The 18111-nt window shown below is 44.4% G+C and overlaps 1 protein-coding gene across 21 annotated transcripts in view; it reads right to left on the reverse strand.

The window, feature by feature from the left end:
- The window catches only part of LOC144204938 (calcium-activated potassium channel subunit alpha-1a), a 96316-nt gene that overhangs the window by 12134 nt on the left and 66071 nt on the right, over positions 1-18111 (reverse strand). For 12 of the 21 annotated variants that reach the window (XM_077728904.1, XM_077728915.1, XM_077728902.1 and 9 more), the window contains 4 exons: positions 8184-8277; positions 4367-4493; positions 2515-2739; positions 1440-1632 (listed from right to left, as the gene is read on the reverse strand). In XM_077728904.1, the coding sequence (XP_077585030.1) occupies positions 1440-1632; positions 2515-2739; positions 4367-4493; positions 8184-8277 (639 nt within the window). Of the gene's footprint in view, positions 1-1439; positions 1633-2514; positions 2740-4366; positions 4494-8183; positions 8278-11426; positions 11508-11874; positions 11908-15085; positions 15260-18111 lie in introns of all 21 variants that reach the window. The other 9 variants (XM_077728900.1, XM_077728908.1, XM_077728899.1 and 6 more) reach the window with 3 other exon arrangements.

The raw sequence follows: 18111 nt of genomic DNA on the forward strand, positions 1-18111 counted from the left end.
CATCTCAGAATCTGAGTTTGAAGTCTGGACTAGGATGTTATTCTCAGAATTCAGTTTTAAATGACAGAATTCTGACTTTAGTGGTTAACGCGGAAACCTTGCAGTTCTGGGGACCTGGGTTCGAATCCTTCAATGCCAGCCAATAAGTTCATACTTAAAAAGATATTTTAAAAACCCAATCTTTGTTTAATCTGGTAAAATTCACATAATGGCTCCAATTTCCAAAGGCACAATGGCAACAATTAAAATCACTATCTTAAGGGTTTTAGCCACTAATAATTTCACAGAACGCCAATTCTGTCGAGGGCCAGGCGGCAGACAAACAATACACATAGTTAAATCAGCCAAGGGACAACCCTAGGGAGCGCTATTTGCCGGAAACCACCCCCACTGGCCGATGGATGGCGCCCACTGCCGTCAATAATTGGGTCTTATATCAAACACTCATTTCAGTGAAAAATACTTCACTTTGGAGAAGACGCTCACGCACATGTCAGGAAATACACACATGGCTTGAATTGTATCATAGTAACACTTGGGGGGGGGGCGGGAGGGTCATGGGGGGGTGTTCCTTTCTCCGAGCGAGTCTGCGGAATTGGAAACAAGAAGGTGCAAATGAATAAGTAAACAAGGGCCTTCCTGGGGGAGAGATTCTGGCGGCCCACGTAGCCCGGAGCCCACCGCAGAGCATCGCCGTGCCCGGGGGCCTACAGGCGTGAAGGGGGGGGGGGGGGGTGTCGGAGCTGGGGGCGTCTACCTTTTGCCAGATCCCACTTGACTTTGGCAAGATGATGCCAAGACACTTGAAGGCAGCAAGTGCCTCCAGTTGTGTGCATTATAAAGTGTTTTGTGGGCAGCTAGGCCAAAAACTGGAGCTAGAACAGACTGCTTTATTAAGTTTTTGGGTGGTTTCTTTACGTATTCTACACTGGACCAGGACAGAGTCAGACAAGGCGACTTTGGTCGGAATTGTATGAGCTGTTGGTGAAAGAGTTAACTAGAATTTCCAGTGGTAAATATATAATAATGTATAAGTAGTAGTCCTAACATAAGACAAACAATTGGGTTTTAGATTGGGAAGGGACTGGAAAAAAATGGGAGTTGGATGTTAAAGTCTATAAAAAAACTAAGTTATGCTCAGATCTATTGCAAAATATGAGTTAATATTGTATGGACATTCTCTCATTTGTTCTGACTGAATTTTTATTTGTCTTAAATGTCCTTCGCATTGTGACAATCGATCAATTTTATCCTATATTGATATGGTCTTCCACAGAAGCCGTCATGCTAACCATTCTTGGGAAATAACATTTAGTGAAAGTATACAAGTTACTGCAAAATGCTCTCATCTGCTTTGTTGGCTTTGGCTTGTGGTGTAAAAAAAAACCTGATAAAATAGCGTTAATAACGTATGTTTTTGGTGATTTTACGCTCCTTACCTTGGGAGTTAGCCTGTAAGACTCCAATGCTGTCATCAAACTGCATAGATTTGATATTGAGCGACGCTAAGATGCATTCTTTATCTTGCAACGAGGCGTCTTCAATGTTATTTTGATTGGCTGACAGGATGACGCACATGTCGCACAGGTTGATGTTGACAGCCCTTAAATCTGCCCGGCTTAATGGCGTCCCCTTTTTTTGCGGGTGAGGCGGCAGCGCAGCGGGAAGCCCGAGAAGATAGAGAAAGAAAAACAAATTGAAGACGTTAGCACTTGCGCCAAAGCAAAACATAAAGGACTTTTTAAATTGGGTCATTTTAGCCATGCAGGACTGGATTCAAGACCGGACTAATGAACATGGGGTGTTCCAGACCAATCCACGGGACAATATCCATATATTTGGGATATTTATACTCTTGTGTCTGTTCAAAATCTGTCTGAAATGATCTTTAAACTTACGTTTTTGGTGCAAATAAGCAATACAGATAATCAAATGTATTCCTTAATCTTTTTCAATTCAGTAGGGTATTTTTTTAGCTATCTTTTGGATTGGAGACGGAACATATGCGGAATTTAGGATCTTTTGCAGGTTGTGTAGGTAAAAATAAGTATTTACATGGCTAATTCAATTAGCTTTACCGATCCCAACTCCTTGTTGAGAACCAAAAGACAATTGTTGCACTATTTAAACAAATTTCTGTTAAAAATGAGTGTTTAACAAATAAAAAATTGAGTTTACACAATTGAAGAAGGTGAAGAAATTCAATCACTCATCTATTAGGATCTGACAACCCTTTCTGTCCACCATAAAAAAATTCAAATCTCTACCTTGCACGGTTTGGACAAACGTAGCGAGAGAATCTTAACATACACACAAATCCCGCTTCATCAGGGTTAGGATTATTGATGAATGCGCTTTTCTGTCCTTTGTAATGACAAAAATGGCAACTGTTTTCTTAAAAGCATAGTTGGGATCGAATCTTGACTCGGGAATCAACTGGCCAGATGCGAAGCAACACTCAAAAACACAACACACCCCGTACAACCCGAATCCAGAAGGGCCTGGTATACTTACGGGCAGAATGGAGACCTTGGGGAAGTTGTGTAACGTCTCCCACTCTCGCCTCAAATATTCCAGCGAGCCCACAAAGACGATGGGCTTGAGTTCGTGAAAGTGGAAATTGCTAGCTCTTAAAGGCATCACCAGGTTTCGCAGCCCCACTAAAGCGGACGTGACATCCCCAAATATACAGACCACCACATGGCCGCTGAGCACGGTCATGGAGGCTTCGCTCCGGGTCTGTAAACACAAGAAGGGGGGAGGGAAAGAACAGAGGGAAATTAGTCCAGACCACCAAATCGGACCATCACGGAAGGGCTGGTTAGGTTTTCCGTAGAAATGTCAATTTCTACTGAGCAAGAGCAGCTGATTTGGAGTCAGTTGCTGATGAATGCAGTTTAGAAGACTTTAGACAAGTGGGGCAAATTTGGAAAGGATCCTCACAGAAAGAACACGGCTCCAAGTCAAACCAGCTACGAGTATAAGTCGTATTTTTGGGAAGACAGTTTTTAATTTCATGACAAATCAAGAAACAAAAAATAGGAAAATGGCTTTAAAGGCATCTGTTACCATAACAGTTTTCCAGGTAAATATAGCCTTAAGAAAAACAGCGTCACTGCTTTAATTATTTTAAATATATTAATACATTATGTTCTTATAGTTTTCGATCATTTTTGTGTAATTGCTCATATCTTTGAACACTTTGACCAATTTTAAAAGGGTTTAGTTGGTAGTTTATGAGGACTGTAGAACAAATAAGAGAATTTACATATAAAGTACACCTCTACTTACAAAAGTAGACGTACAACTCGAAAATACGCTAGGTTTGCTTAGTGTTCTTTCTTTGTTTTTCCAAATACAGTTGCAAGTCATTTTAAATATGCAATATTACAAGCTACGTCAGTTCCCTGCTTAAAAAAAACATCTATTAAACATAGGGTAGCATGTTGATATGATTTTTTCCCGATGAATGATGCGCCTAAATGCTTGCAAACTGCCCATTTGCATAAACAAGGATGGCAGCAACCGTGACTGGACACCCGCAAAAACCGTGGGTGCAGAAATTGAGAAAACAGTAAACTCACCTTGAATGGCAGAGGCAGAGAAAAAAATGTCAATACATATTAGTATGCGAACGGAACAAGTGGGAAGGGGCACTCCTCAGGATACTTACATTTAGTTCCTCTACAATTTTGGGGATAATTTTGTGGGGCTATGTTTGCTCATAATAGTAGGATTTAGTCGGGTATAGGGTACTGTGTACTTAGTAAAGTTCACGATAACGTTTGTAAATTCCTGTTAATATTTGGTCACTTCCAGATGTCTGGTCGGCTTCTGGCTAAATTCAGGTATGACAAATTCTAGTTTTTCGAAGTTTTGGGTCACTGGACAGGAAGTGACCTCAGTAATGTCCTAGCCATTCCGTTTGTTTTGTTTTTTTGTCTTTCACTGTCAGTATTTGGTCACTTTCTGATGTTGTTTGGGGCATTTTCAGGTCATCTTCTGTCTGAATTCAACTCATACCGATAATTTTCTGTTGATTTTGGGTCAGTGGGCAGGAAAGGCACCAGAAAAGCCCCTATAGGAATATGAAGTGACTCAAAATCAACACAAAATGACTTGTCCTTGCCCTGAAAAGAACAGTAGGTAACCTGTAACTTCCCCTAAGACCAGGAAGACTAGATATGAATGCTCTGGTGGCTAAACAGTCTGAGTGGACACTTTTTTAGTGGAAAATGTTGCTAGCAACCTGTTAGAACTGTTTTTATAATGTCGATTCTCGCCCAGGGCAGATCAATAAAACAAACTACGACGAAATGTCAGTACACGGTCACGTCCCTGGTCAGGAACTGAATCTTTTACTCACCAGAATGACTTTTTCGATGTCTTTTGAGGGGCACCAGTGAAACATTCCGGTGGAGTCATACCTCTTCACATTCATGTCCATATTCTCAATTTGGTCATTTCCGGGTATTAGAAGAGGGTCGTGTCTACTGCAAAACAACACACATAGATTGACATTAGCATCCGACGCTAAGATCTATTAATCATTGCTAGATTCTCCACATTCTCTGCAAGCCACATGCCTCAGTGCGATGGCAAAGAGCCGCCATTTCTGATGGAATAACATTTTCCACTCCAGTCCTTGATGTCGACTTGTCAAGAAGCGAGAGGAGCCACCGGTCTGAAGCCTTCCTGACTGACACGACGCCAATTAGCAGCTTTTAGCCTCTGTTTCCATCCCCCGACGCCACGCCGCGCAAAACCGTAAAAGGCGCCAACGGACTCTGACTTTAAATATTTCAAGCGCTTGCCCAATCACATCGCGCCTCCCCGACTGACGGCCATGAATGTTTCAACAACGTGTCGCTAGCAGGCGGGCGCTACGTTGAGTTTTATCCATTGTAACGCTGACCACGAAAGGCTTCCCGTCGCACCCGCTTTAAAGCCGCCAACATTCAGGCATTGAACCGTGCTATATTTCAACATGCGAATAAAGAATAAGGATTTCAAAATCGGGACATTCTTTCCAATCGACCTGTCGGTAAACGCGACTCGACGTTAAGGTAAAAAGATACATTTGAAGAATATTTTGACGGCGGGGAATTTGCCGTACATCGGCATCCCACTTCCCGTCGAGTACTGTCACTCATCCAGAAGTCTTTGAAGGCGTCGCTTTCTTCACTTTGCATTTAGCTTGCGGAAAAGCATGGCAAACGGCAGCCCAAAACAAGCTGTCAATTAGCCGGCGCGTCTCCGCTCAAGCGCAATCCGTTAGCGCAGGTGCTAATAACACTGACGCCATTTAGCGCTTTTACACTCAGCCCCAATCTTTCACGGGGAGTGGCGGGCTACGCCAATCAAAATCCCCCGTTACTTCAATCCGCCCGCCGCCGCCGCCGCCTCCGTCTTTCCGCTAGCGCTCGCTACTGGCGTGTCAAGACAGCTATCTTTCAGCCGGCTGTCAGCAGGCTCGCTGACTGGCAGCCTGTCAGCGACTGCTCATCTTCCCTTCCGCCCGACTTCCCGACTGGGGAAGCAACAACGCCCCGATTTCCAGGTGCCCCTGTGTGAGGCAGTTTTTGCCGTTCCGTATTTGCCAAGACGGGACTGGTGCGCCTCGTTAGCGAGTTGCATGCTGGGAAACGAACAACAGCCAGGTGAACCTAACTGCTCAGATTCAATGGATTTGAAAAGGATAGACTACCCTATCTATTTTAACAGTGTACCACTTTTGCAGTAGCAACTGGCACACCGGAAAACCATCAACCTGTAACACAAATATCACATATGTACAATGAACTTTAAATGAGAATTCGGGGTGGTGTTGACATTCCAAATCCGATCATGGCCTCCGAAAAACTGATCCGAATTAAACCTCCAAAGACCAGGACTCTGGCCAGGCATACACTCTTTGATATTTAGCCTAATTTGGGACCTGATGAGTTTAAAATGATCTTTTTAGATGATGTAGTTTCTGAGAAAAATAAGGTCCACATCATAAGTGGACGCTAGGACCTTAAAGTAAACTCAGTCTGCAGAAGGTCCTCACCTTGCAGAATTTATTTGTGTGGCTCCAGGTTGTTTACCTAGGTCTACAATGTCTTCTATGTCTGTAACCAAGGAAATGTCCACAATACGGGATGAAATTAACCTAGCCTAGTCCAAAATGTAACTTTGTAGTCTTGTGACAACCAAAAAATGTGATGTCCAGACACATGGACGCCAGGTCCTAGGAGTTTAAAATGGCCCAGCCTTACCAATCGCCCCAAAAAGTCAATCTTTTGGCAACTACTGCTTCCTACAATCCCCCCTGGCTGAACAACAGTATTTCATGAGTTTATATAGGACAAGTATTGCCTTCAAGTCAGCTTCCCTCCCTCCCACCAACCCGTTGAGTTATTCCATCGCGCAACGCTCGACAGTCACGAGTCGGGGACGGCTTCGGCACCCCCCTCCCACTCCCAAAAGCCTCCCTGGCAGCAGACTCCCAAGCTTTGAAAACGTTCCCCAATCATGCAAACTGACAAAGGCGTGCTTTTCAAAAGCCCACAGCCAATCTGTTGATCATTATTTATTTACAAAAGCCTGCGGGCGGTGAGTCCTGTAAAAAAAAAATAAAACCATACCGGTATGCTACGTACGTATGCTAGTTCTCTCTCTTTCCCCCCCCCGCATCCTGCCGCCGCTCCTCCTCCTCTCTCCTCGCTTGTAGAATAAAACATCCCTAAGGCTACCTCAAACAATCACTTTTCATTGCGCATAAAAAAACGCTTGGTGAAACGGCGCCCTTTAATATAAACGTTCTACGTTCAGGCCGCAATGGCCGATTCGAGGTTGCGGCGTGGGCTAAGACCGGGAGAATACACCTACACCCGCGGCGAGGACCCGTCAGGAATGTCATGGCGAAAGAGGGAATGGCTTAAAAGCCAAAAGAGGGATAAAGGGCTTGCCGTTTACATTTGGGAAAACTAAACACACTTTGCTGGTGAGCTGCCAAGCGGTTTCACCAAAGCACCAACGTCGGCCTAACGCTTTGAGCAAACGCGGCGGCGTAATTAGGGTTCGTTTGATGGAGAACTGAGGGGGAGGACCTCAAGTAGGCTCCTGATTATTAGGAGGATTTGTTTATTTTTTAGCAGGGAAAAAATATGGATTCCACAGTGCAGTGGGAGTGGATGGTGTTGCCGCCTCGGGGAGGAAAACCGATAAATAAGATTGTACAAAGAAAAATGGAAGGGAAATCAAGTGATGGTGAGAACTCTTGGAAAGTTCAAGTTTTTACAAAAAAGTTGGATGGCTTGAAAACCAAAGTCTGGGTTAATTTTGGATGTGTTTCATTTAAAGTCAGAAGACTAAAATCATATTCTCACTTTAAAGTATGAAGACTCATATCAAATTCTTACTTAAAAGTCTGAAGACTAAAATCTAATTTTCACTTTAAAATCCCAAAACTAAATCTAATTTTCACTTTTGAGTCCAAAGACAAAAAACTAATTAAAAGTCCAAAGACTAAAATCTAATTCTCACTATAAAGTCAATGGATGTTCTTCACCATCAATTTCAGCCAATCAGGTGGTACTTGAAAATGAATTCTACATTTTAAATACTTTTACCCCCCATTCGATACTCTAAAAACCCTGTTTCCAATGATCTGGGACATCTTTGGTCCAGGCCTACCCATCAAATCCCAAAACTTTTAGATTAAGAAATAGCCGGCGGCACATCTAAGTTCCTACCCTTTGTTATTCGCCACTTCCCCGCCTCGTACCGCCAACCCCTCCCCCCTTTTCATCTTTCAAAATCAATTAAGAGTAATTTAATATCCCGGGACAGGATAAAAGGAAGGTAATATTCCAATTCATATTTGATCGTGGCCGTACAAGTCGCATACGGCCGTTAAGTACCGCCAACGCTACTCGCCGTTAGGGGTTCCCGCCAAAGAGAGGGAGCCTCGGGGCAGAGTAACCGTGCAGGTCCTTCTGATTGGTCGCCAGTGTCATTAGCGTCAGCATTGTTTAAGGACGACACAAAGACCCGACCGGAGGAGGTGACAGCTGGGAATTTAAAGGCGCAGTACGCGTCTTTGCCAGGGAATATTATTAGCGGCTGACGGAGGAGCCTCGAGCTATCGGGTTAGCGTTAGCGCCCAGCATCTTTCCGTCAAGGCGGGCGTTTCTTACCTCATCATTTTGGGTGAGCAGTTGGGCGAGTTCCGCATCCCTCCGTTGCGCTGCTTTTTTTTGGGCGAGAGCGTGGACGGGTGTTCGTCTTCGACTGTAAAGACACGCGTACAGGGTCAGAACGGAGACGGACTGAAGGATATGAAGGGCGAACGATCTGGACCTGACATAAAAATCAACAGATAAAACATCGACACGCCATCCTAGCCAACACAAGAAAAAGAGAACGCAAACAAAAACGGGAAATTAATCACTGGAAGAAAGCAAGAGAGAAATGACCATTAGTAACGGGGCGGGGGGAGTCTTTAAGGCAGGAGAAAACCTTGGAGAAAAACCAATTGATGTGATCTGAAAGTACGTAGGGCCTTGCTTTGATCGGTCTTTCAATGGACATCTTGGCTAGTTCAGTTTTGAGATCTTTAGCAGTCTGCATCAGAGTCACCATGCCTACCTATGCCATTAATTGCCATTTGTGATGGTGGACAAAAGCGTGGACAATGAGATACAGCAAATAGTGGTGATGGAGATGGAATTTACGCTAGCTTGTTTTGGCGTAGCTCACTAAAAAAGCCTATCCGGCCCATGATTCCAGTTCTAGCGCACTAAAAAATGGCTCTTCTACTGGTCTACCTCCATGCCAAGAGAACACTTTACACAGGTTATCAAGGACAAGCCAACGAGGTAGAAATTAGTGGATGCTAGATGTCAGAAGCAGCTCGTGGGAACAAATAACACAAGGTCAGAACTAGCTTGGAAATTTTATCAATTTTGTTTGCCAGGCTGAATAGATAGGGAAACTAGTCTGATGTTCACTAGTACTGTTTTTACAAGACACCCACGTTAGTCCTTTGGGTAGAAATCAATAACGTCACACGATATTAGTTCAGACCAGAGGACACAAAGAACGCCTAGCAATCCCAAACAGACACATTTTTTAATTCCATTGGTGGAAAGATACGCTATTTTGACCTTCTTTGTGTCATCCGCCAATGCTAATCTCAACAATCGTTGCAACAAGGACTCTCGTTAGCGCTGAAGGACTACGTTAGATGGCAACCAAGCGCTAGTGCCAAGCAGGATGAAATGTTTTCAGGTTACGGTGTGCAGTCATGATGGAATCCACCAGTAGGAAGCGCCACAACTCGCTCCGAGGGTGATGTTTTCCTAGCTGGCAAAGTTAGCGTCCTTAAAGCTAGAAGACGCCACTTGCAGCTACGGTAAGATTGCGTAAGAATCAATCTAGCTCGAGACGTTTCTGTCCGAGCTGCAAGCGGCGTCCTTTCTAGCCGAGTCCCCTTGGAAACGGAGTCTACGTTTTGTCGCAAATCCGTGCAAAGGGTCGGCAGAGGCAGCCATCATGCGACAAACCACACAGGCAGGCTACCGACTGATGCGTCCCGCTCTGGGCTGCGACCTACAGCGGCTACTGTGACTGTGCAGCACGGCATTACGGGGGTGGTAGCGGTATTTCACCGGCAGACTGCGGGCCCGGTTGAGCCGGCTCTCCGCCAAGGACCGGGCGTCTTCTGGCACCGAGATACTGAGCCGCAGTTTGGAAAGGCGGGCCGACGGGGTGGGCCCCGCCGGAAGGAGGCTTCCTTTACGGTTATTAACGAGGGGGACGGCGACGGCGGCGGCGACGCCCGGCTTAACCGAGGCGTTCCGGCGGATGCTTTGCGGGGCGTTGGACGAGAAAGCGTTTGAGGCGGAGGTGGTGGTGGAGGTGGTGGTGATGGTGGAAGAGCAGCCGCTGGGTTTTACCAATCGTTTGGGAAAAGACGCTCTAAAGTCATCCGTTACTGTCAAACAATCAAGAATACAAAAGGGTGAGAAAAGCCACCGGAATTACGTTAAGGTAAGTAATTAGAAGATGAACACATTTACGTGACTTGCTAAACTGTAACCGGGTTTTTAAGCCGTTTAAATTTGTAATGAGGCTCACGCTACTAAAAAAAATGGCTTAGCTGAAGTACGAGGCATTTATTTGGGGCTAAACTGAGCGTAGAATAAAAACGCCGTCACCACGTCTTTGTCGTTTCACGTCCCTCACGGTTTTTTGTCGTCTGCCCGCGGGTGTGGACATTTGCCGTGTTTGTGACAAACATGAATTAATTACGTGGCAGGAACAAAGCAGAGGAGAAACGCCACTTGGCTTAAGACGACGGGTGAATCCCTTCAGATGTTTTGTCGTGTCAGCACAAGCAAAGTCAACTCATAATTGATGATTGTGCACACTTAAAAGCATTAAAGACGGGTAAAGGTCCACTTTGGATTAAAAGGGCGCCGCAAACCGGACGAAAATCACTAAAATACGCGCGTATAAGCACTGGTTGTTAATTGAGAAATGGCGGATTGGTTTGAAAACAAGCCAATTTGAGATTTATTTTCTTTTAATTATACTTATATCATTAGCTTTTGCTGCAAGACAAAAAAACGGTCTGTTTACGTAGTCTATCGAGATAATGGCTAGACTGTGTAGACATGGGAGACTACGTTGTGGGAAACCAAAATCAAGAAAACTCTGGTCTTGTGTTTAGTTTTTAAGCTCGGTTTAGTCCTCTCTTGTCTCATGGCCTCCCTTTTGTTAAATCAATGTAATAATTCGTCCCACCCGGCTCAGACTATGGCGTGTTCGTAAAGGATCAAGACTCTGTCCGCCAAAGCCAAGGCGGCGACACGAGTCAAATCCACGCTGGGGAAAATGGGCCTCGGGTGGGAGGGTGCTTTTTGTGTTCGGTCGGTCCTTTTGGAGGACGGAGCACGCTCGGGTGGCCCCGGGCGATAAACAGACGTTTATCCCAGCAGTCAGCTGCCTCCTCGGTTTACGGGGCGCCACCGATAGCTCCTGGATTCATCTGGCCCTTGTCAAACACGGACAACGTTAGAGCGCGCTGAGCCGCCCTGGCAGCTCCGCTGTGCTTTCTGAACAAGGCAGACGGCAACTGTCCCTTCCCCAAATGCTAATCGCGGCGTGCCCAGGGAAACCGTGCGATGGGGGGAAGGCGGGCTTTCGTCTTTACGGCGCACCAGCCAGCCATTTCTTTCGGTCCGCATTGCGTCGGGGCGACAAAATGTTAGCGTTCCTTCCCATAGGATGTCAAGGCCACTATGCTAACGGTGCGTTTCGGGGTAAACAAACACCTTAAACGGCAAAACGTCACATGAAATCAAACATAAACTTATTATATATGGCATGTGGCAACACACTATCGATGTTCTTAACCAGAAGTAACAATGATTTACCTAAACTGCAATCAGCTTTGAATCGAACGCCAGTCTCTTTTTGGTTTCCACTGTTCCCTGGTGTTGTAGCGCCATCTGCTGCTACACGCAGCACAATGCAAAAAAAAGGAAATAGTTCAAGGGACGCCAAGTGGTTATATTCAACACAAAGTTGGAAGTGGAACAAAAACACGAGGAATAACTCGTTTTATTCCCTTGGAAAAATCACAATCGAGGGTCAAAATCCACCACATTTTCAGGACGGAATTAGGCACAACAGTGTTGTCAGTTACGGTGACGGCAACACTGTTAGGAGAGACATTTAGTGTTCAAGTCACAAGACGACAAGGTTACGTGCTAAGGGGAGAGTGGACGGGAAGGAGGAAACCATGGCTACTAATCGTGTTACGTACATTAAAAGGAGGGCCGATAGATAGAGTAGAACGGGGAAGGACGGAAAAACACTTACGTGGTCTGACATATCCATTATACTTATATTTGGCTGAGGAGAATGCAAAGACAAGTGGCAGGTCACACGGGGGGAGAAAGGGTGCCGTCAAGCATACATTGGGGAAATAAGAGACATGGAGGTAAGAAGGTGGCATGGAAATGAGGTCACAAATACATTGGAGCAATGGAAGGGGGAATGGGAAATGGCAAAATGGGGTTGAACAAAGGAGGAAAATACGGCCTTTGGCGGCACACAAAAATGGGAAGGAACTGTGCTTGAAGGCAGTACATTTGCAAAGACATGTCAAAAGCTCAATGGAACATTTTTGAAATGACAGATTATGAGTGGAAATAGGATCAATGCCATGGAATCGGTTTCAAGGACACCCAAATTTGTGTTCCTACTACTTTAAAGTGACTCAATCCGATGCAGATCTTGGATTAGAATGCCTATCGCTAATTATTTTAGTGGCAGACTACTTAAACACTGCCCCCTATTGGAAGAAAAGTAAAAGACCGGCATAAACGTTGGATACAGTAACGAGTAAACGGGGTCTGGATTAATAACATCGAATTCCGGATCTGTCTCAGTTCCGTTACTCCTAGTTAGCATTCGTAATTAGCCTCCTGTCTGTCATCCAAATGCTTCATCGCAATGATTCACAAACATCGTGGGCACTTTAACTCGTCTGGACACCGCTGACACTCTGGACTCGGAGTTTCTTGCATCGCTAAAGGTCACGCCGATCGCCCAAGGCCGGCCCCCGACACGGATCCTCGTGCCGCGACCCACAACGGCCCTGGCATCTGTCTCTAGTAATTTGCCAGCGCCCCGGACGCTAGCCGACTAGCGCGGCGAGGCTGTTCGGGACCACCGGGGGCGGAGACTTGGGGGGCTGGGGGGTGTTCCGATCTGCCTGGTGGACGGGAGCTGTCAGGCTAAGTTTGGGGAGCGAGCAACAAGGCCAGGGAAATGAAAACATAATTTCGGTGTCAAGAGAGATAAAGGTCTCTGCTGGTGAGATGCGGATGTACAGGGGGAGGGAAAATGCGGGTTTGGGCGCCCCCGATGGAAGGTCGCTGAATAGCAGAAAATACTCCAACCATTTGCAACTCAATTTTTGGCAGTAAGGTCTTAAAGAGTGTAAAAAGATGGGTTTTTTTGTCCCCAATTTCCAGAGGGTACTTGGTACCTAAGGTTGCAACGTCACCTGGCTTTCGGGAATGAACCGTATTTAAGTAATTTGCACATTTATCGACAAATTAGCTTCCTGAATGCTAGCAAGGAATTCAAGTCAAGCTGCAGAAGAAGTCTCCAGGTCTAAAAAAGTCTTTCCAGGTCGTGTATAGCCAAACAGGAAAGGGTAAAGGGAAATCCAGTAATCCCAGACTTGGCTAGCACCACTTTGCTAAAACTCACTCTGTTCAGAGCGACTTGCCGTTAAGGGGGGGGGGATTGGCGGAAGGGGCGGCTTTCCTGAAATCCTACAGAGGCCTCCAGGGAGATGTGAGATCAGTAACCATGTAATGGCTAGTAATTGCTACCTAGGGATAGCAAAGCCGTGCCCAAGTACACGGGGCCAAACTAAACTCATCATGACATGTTTGACATTAATCTAGGCTGAGGCTGACTACATCGGGAGAATGCCAAGGAGGAAACCATATCTGTGCAGACTTCCAAAGCCGCCATTTCTAATTGACGGACAATTTACCACTTCCACCCGAGTCGAGAGCAACATGGATGGGTACAAGGTTGTTCTTTGTCAAGCTAAGTTGGAGTTTTCTGCCAGTGTTCTCTTTCAGACGGTCAGATTGTTAAACACGGAGATAGACAGTCAGAAGAAACAAAAGTCAACAAAAGAATGAAAGAAAGACAAAAGTAACGAAAATATAAACTGAAACGTTAACTGAACCAAATCTAACGCGTAAGAACAACATCAAGAAAACATTACATTTTCAGAGTAAACAAATCCAATTTTCATGGATAAAAACCTTACCTTGAATATTCAAAATCATCAACAACACAACAGTCAATCGCCAGTGGCGATGCTTATCAAACAACCGCGTGACGAAATGCAGCATGCTATAGCTAGCCACTTGGATTACTGTACAGTACAGCATCACCACAGCACTACGTACGTACCCACCAACACAATACACCGAGGGTCAGAAAATGATGACCAATAAATGAAGAAAACAGAAAAACACTATATATATAGACATATATATATAGACTGCTAGCTAGCAAACAACACTCAGTAAACATAAACGGCTCAGTTTCCGTACACTGCTAGTATATGTTTTTTCGTTGAAGTATAAGGCTCGACCTTTGTTTGTTTTTAATTATAATTAATGCTGAGATGGGGACTACAGACTACAGAGAATGTTATCATCTCTAAATTATCTTGGATTTAGATGTCAAGATATCATTCCAGGTGACAGTAAGTCTAATTTGAAGAATTTTCCTGAATTTACAGTGTGTGGGTATCATGGAGGCCACCAACCCTGATTTCTGAAACACGATTCTTTGTTTAAAATTTAAATGGTTCTTCCTGCATCGTGCCCAGTTTAAAGCAGATCTAGGTTTACAAATGTTCTATTTTTGAGAGTTCCGCCTGTTCGTGAGTGCTCGTTTCATTGAGAGTAATTATTACGATAGTAGTATGTGTGTGGCTCCAGTTTTTTTTTTAACTAGGTTTACATTGTCTTGTGTGTCTTGTGTCTGTCCTGTTACTGCAAACAAGAAAGTTCTTGATAACGGAATGAAGTAACGCTCTAATCTAATCATGGATAAGACTATCTGGTGAGTAGTAGAGTCGGCCATTTTGCCCATCAATCCCTTTGCAACGATAGGGTTTTTCGCAAAATGAATGAATATGGGAAAATCTCTGGTTCCGCGTCCTATCAACTCAGTGAGCGTCTAACAAATAACCAGACATTTAAAGATACAGTACTATACCAAACCAAAATCATAACGCGCAAGTGCTTGCTAGCGTATTACGCAAATAGCATAAGGACAAACAGACAGAGAGAAAGACAGCGACCGCTAGCTGGCTAGCGGTGATTGACAAAAACGAAAAACAAAAACGTGAAGGCCCAAAAAATTAAACAAATACCACAAAGTCACGAGACCACAAGACGGCTACACGAACGTTACGGTGGTGTAGCGGACGAAAGCACAGGTCACAGACAACAGGTAACAACGGCATGTGTTGGGCGGTGTCACTTACAGGCACGTAACGTGGTTGCGCAATCATGAACAGAGACAGAGGAAAGTGGGTAGGCCCTCTGAAGGGTGTCCATGTTACTATGTACACTGCCTGACATGCAAGAGCAGTCTCGCTCGGAACGGCCGCAATCAAAACAACATGCCAGTTTCATTCGCTTGTAGACGGACATCTTGGCTACAGTCACGTGTCAGGATGAGAGGAGAGGAGAAGCAGCAGGTTAATGCCAAGAGGAGAAAAATTGTCATCCAGGGAGCTCGTCGGAAGGTCGCGACATCGGAATGCGACGGGACTTGGTGCGCGCTTGAGCCTCACGGATGCCAGAAAAATACTTACGATTGGGTCACAATGTTGTTAGAAATGACATACCCGTCAACCTGAGGCAGCCAAAAGCCAATAATGTGTCATTTATAGTCCGGAATATACGTCACGTGGCTAATTAACGTATTACTTAGATACTTTACACATTTACAATTGAAGCGTTTGTATGCAGTATACATTAACATGACTTTTTTAGTCATAATTTTGTATACTAAACTCATTAATTCATTAATTTCTTGAAACAATGTTCAATTAGAGTTCAGAAATATCTATAAAGTTCAACGTTAGCTATTTACGACTAAAAAAATTAAACAAATCTTGAAACAATGTTCAATTAGAAATATCTATAAAGTTCAATTTTAGCTATGTATTGCTAAAAATCAGAAAAAAATATCATACTGTCACAACTATAAATAGAGCTTATGTGCGAAATGTTGTGTTTTACATGATGTCCTTAAACACACCACATTAGAGATACAGTTTACGAGACTGGGAAATATCTTTTTTGTTCTTTTTTTTTGTTTTTAGTTTTGTTGGCAATGATTACACATTACAATAGTCATCTTCACGTATTTATTTTACCACCATGTTACTCCATAGCCGTTAAATTCTCTTGAAATATCGTTCGCAAAATTCCAAGTTGACAGGTATGAATTGGCGACTAACCGTTATCGTGACTTTTGGCGTTTTCCCTCACAAACGTACCAATCCAGTTCTGAGGGGCTCAAGCGACACACTAAGGCCCAAACAGATCAAAAAGGCAAACCCGTACAATTTGGGGTAAGGGGGTGAGGATCAGGGATGGGGAAGCATTCGGGGGTTGGGAGGAAAGGCACGAGCAATGTCAGCAGCAAACTTATCATCCATTTTTACAGTGACATCCCGCAAAGGGGCGGGTCTCAGAAGAGCGGCGGACGTACCTGTGTCCCATCATGCAGCGGCGCTCGCTCCCAAAAAGGCATTCGCTATTCTAGAGGCCGAGCATGCGTCACTTGCGCAAAACGTACACTTTTGTTGCTTTGCGCCCAAAGGGAAGCTTCACTCTTAAGTCGTTGTCGTTTCAAACCCTTCTTAATCTGAATAAATCGGATTCGAACCTTTGTATAGTGTCATTAAATAAACGTAAACCTGTCTGAATGATGAATTACGGAAATTTTAACGATTTGAACATAACACTTTACGAAAAACTGTCTGAAATACTTAACTTTTAAGGTTTTGATCATACCACTTTACCCGTCAACATATATTCCAAAAATATAGTCCCATTTGTGATATATTCAAAATATACATTCCCGCTAGAATGTAGGGATATATTGCTAAGTTCTTCCTGATCAAAACGCCTGTCTTTATCTGGTCATTAGTTGCAGTATGTGGCCTTGATGTTTGTTTTATAGACAAACAGTTCCTGAATCTGGCAGAAGTAGGCCGTCTTTAAGAAAAAAACAGTGTCGGACCAAACGTCCGGGCGACCAAACGTCTGGGTGAACAAACGTCCAGGCGACCAAACGTCCAAGTACTGTGGTCACCAGTTTTTGTAAAACCGTGGTAGCCTAACTAGCGTTTGATGGCCTCCAAAGCCGAGGAGTGAAGTCCCCTGAGTAGCGTCTCTACTTGCTGGTCCCCGCTTGCCATTCTCTCATTGGCCCGCCTCGTCTTTGACCCGCGTCGAGCCCACGAGAGAATGGGAAAGACGGCTGAGGGGTGGTTCCGTAATCCGGGCCGTCCGTGCATGCGCCATGGCTTCCAGAACATGCAGAAACCCCACGTTGAGCGGGTGCAAACATAACTGTTCAGTCGTGAAGCAGTTGGACAGAGGAAGGGGGGGGTGGCGGACAAGAGCGGCCAGGCTCATGCTGGAACTTTGGCACTTCAGAGTTTTCACTCGGGGTGGGGTGGGGGGGGGGTGTGTGTTTAAGTCAGGATTGACTGGGACCACCGTCCACATATGTATGGTATGTTCCAATGGGAATTGACACATGGTAAGTGGCTGTGGAGCGATGGACAACACCACACAAAGACGCCGACAATGTCTTCGGACTTCTCGTAAATACGACTTGGACTTCGGCTTCGGGGATCGGAACGGAAACGCAAAGTTTTGGTTGTCGTGGGAGGGGTTTAAAGGGCTTCCGGTGATAGGATTTTTACTGTTTGGATGGCAGCAAGTAGAATTTGGGCCTAGAAATTGGGTTAGTCCTATTTTGAATGGGTTTTAAGCGAAACAGAAGCAGGTCAGCATTGAACTAGTACTGTAAAATGAATAAAATTATACCCTTCAGGAAAATACTTGGGACTTCTATGTTCAGGATGTCCTAAATTGGAATTTGACCCTCAAATCTGTCCTTATTTTAACATTATTCAAGCGTCAAGTACACTTTCAATCATTGAACTAAAAAGAAAACATAATTTTGCTTCATTCTAAGCATGCAAAAACTATCTGCATTACTCAAATATGTAAACTAAAGTGCCATCACATTTTCAAAAAACAGCTTTTTGCTTTTTGAAACTGAAATGAACCAATCTACCGAGATAAAAACAACAAAATAGTATTTAGCATTCATTTTAAAGATATCTTCATTGTGAGTGTCTATAAAGTCTAGACCCTGAATGTAAGACGACACTTTTTCAGTCTATTTTCAATGCAAAAAAACCATCGTCTTATATTCAGGGCGAATACGGTAGGTATGTTTAAAGCCTATTCAAATGGAAAA

This window comes from Stigmatopora nigra, chromosome 12 (assembly GCF_051989575.1).
Source record: "Stigmatopora nigra isolate UIUO_SnigA chromosome 12, RoL_Snig_1.1, whole genome shotgun sequence".
Taxonomy (NCBI): Eukaryota; Metazoa; Chordata; class Actinopteri; order Syngnathiformes; family Syngnathidae; genus Stigmatopora; species Stigmatopora nigra.